This window comes from Loxodonta africana, chromosome 7 (genome assembly GCF_030014295.1).
Source record: "Loxodonta africana isolate mLoxAfr1 chromosome 7, mLoxAfr1.hap2, whole genome shotgun sequence".
NCBI lineage: Eukaryota > Metazoa > Chordata > Mammalia > Proboscidea > Elephantidae > Loxodonta > Loxodonta africana.
In genome coordinates this window covers 34065044-34066943 of record NC_087348.1, presented here as the reverse complement: position 1 = coordinate 34066943, position 1900 = coordinate 34065044, and the positions used below count along the sequence as shown (strand labels likewise).

General features: G+C 36.2%; 1 protein-coding gene across 1 annotated transcript; it reads left to right on the top strand.

The window, feature by feature from the left end:
• Positions 1-673: 673 nt before the first annotated feature.
• On the top strand, positions 674-1591 carry LOC100676709 (olfactory receptor 4A15-like). The gene has a single exon (XM_003412070.2). It carries the CDS (start codon positions 674-676, stop codon positions 1589-1591), a length of 918 nt encoding a protein of 305 aa, XP_003412118.2.
• The last annotated feature ends 309 nt before the right edge of the window (positions 1592-1900 follow it).

Genomic DNA, 1900 nt, shown 5'->3' with positions numbered 1-1900 from the left:
TAGGTGAGTTTCAGCATCCTATCATATGTTTGTTGGCCATTTGGATGTACTCTTCTTTTAATTACTTGTTTATATCCTTTGCCATTAGGTTGTTTCTCTTTTTCTGGTTAACTAGTTAGAATTATTTGTCTATTTTAGACATATTTCCCCCAAGATATTTTTTGTCTATAGACTGTTTATTGTATCTTTAAAAAACCTTTTAAAATTTTTGAAATTGTCAAATATGTCTAGTTGGGACTTCAGTTATTAATTAGGAAGGTTCTTCTATTCCTAGAATGTAGAAAATAGTTTATTTTACTGACTTGAAAGTAAATATAAATTGTACTTTAACATTAAATCTTTGCTGGATTTCTATTTTGTTTTTGTTTATTGTACTAGCTATAGATACAATTTTATTTTCTTCCAGATGGAAGTTAGTGTGACAGTCCAATATTTAGTAATCTCTCCTTTTCCCATGCGTGTTTCTAATTTGTCTCCACATTAGTCTATATGATCACTGAAGTCAGGGACCATGTTTTAATAAATCAGCCTTGCAGTCTTATCATCTGGGACAGGGCTGAAACACAGTAAATCATTAAACCTATTTGTTGAGATTTCAAAAAGTCACTAGTCATCATTACATTTACAGTTAAATTTGTCCTGAACTCTGAAATAAGAACACACAGAAGAACATATGGACCAAAGGAACAATGTGACTGAATTTGTCCTCTTGGGCCTCACTCAGAATCTCCAGGGTCAGAAAGTATTATTTGTTTTGTTCTTGCTCATCTACATTGTGACAATGGTGGGCAACTTCCTCATTGTGGTGACTGTGGTGGTCAGCCCAACACTGGATGCTCCTATGTTCTTCTTTCTTGGCTACTTATCATTTATGGATGCTGTTTATCCTACTACAGTTACCCCAAATATGATTACAGACTTACTCTACAGGAAGAAAACATTTTCTTTCCAAGCTTGCATGACTCAGCTTTTTATAGGACACTTATTTGGTGGTGCGGAGATTTTACTTCTGGTGGTCATGGCTTATGACCGCTACATGGCTATCTGTAAACCCCTGCATTATATGATCATCATGAACCAAAGTGCGTGTGTTCTCCTGCTGTTCGTGGCCTGTGTTGGAGGTTTTGTGCATGGTGTAGTTCAGCTTCTTTTTGTTTATAACCTTCCCTTCTGTGGCCCCAATGTCATAGACCACTTCATCTGTGACATGTACCCCTTATTAAAACTTGCTTGCACTGACACCTATGTTATTGGTCTCACTGTGGTTGCCAGTGACGGCGCAATGTGTGTGGTCATTTTTATGCTGTTACTCAACTGCTATGGAGTCATTCTACACCACCTGAAGAATCTTAGTCAGGAAGGGAGGCGCAAAGCTTTATCCACCTGTGGTTCCCACATCACTGTAGTGGCCCTCTTCTTTGTCCCTTGTATTTTAATGTATGTGAGACCTCCTTCCACCTTACCAACTGATAAATTTTTGACTGTATTTTGCACTGCCGTCACTCCTATGTTGAACCTATTAATTTATACTCTGAGAAATGCAGAGATGAAAAATGCCATGAAGAAGCTCTGGACCAGAAAACACAAATGAGCTGGGGGCTAAATGCATCACTTACTTTCAATGAAAAACTGCTCCTTCAGAAAGGTCCTGTGTAATTATAAGTGTGGTAAAATTTTTCTTTCCATTTAGTAACTTATAAATGATTACAAATATTTATTATGTGTGTACTTCCAATGATTAATTTTGCTGAAAACGTATTTTTAAGATTTTCATTTCTTGGCAGATATATGTCACTTTTGGGAGGTGTAAAATGGTTCTGCTGAGACTATAGACTTATATTCTATGTCATGAGTTATGTTTCAGTTAATACCAGAAAGTTATTTTAGTTGATGGAAGATT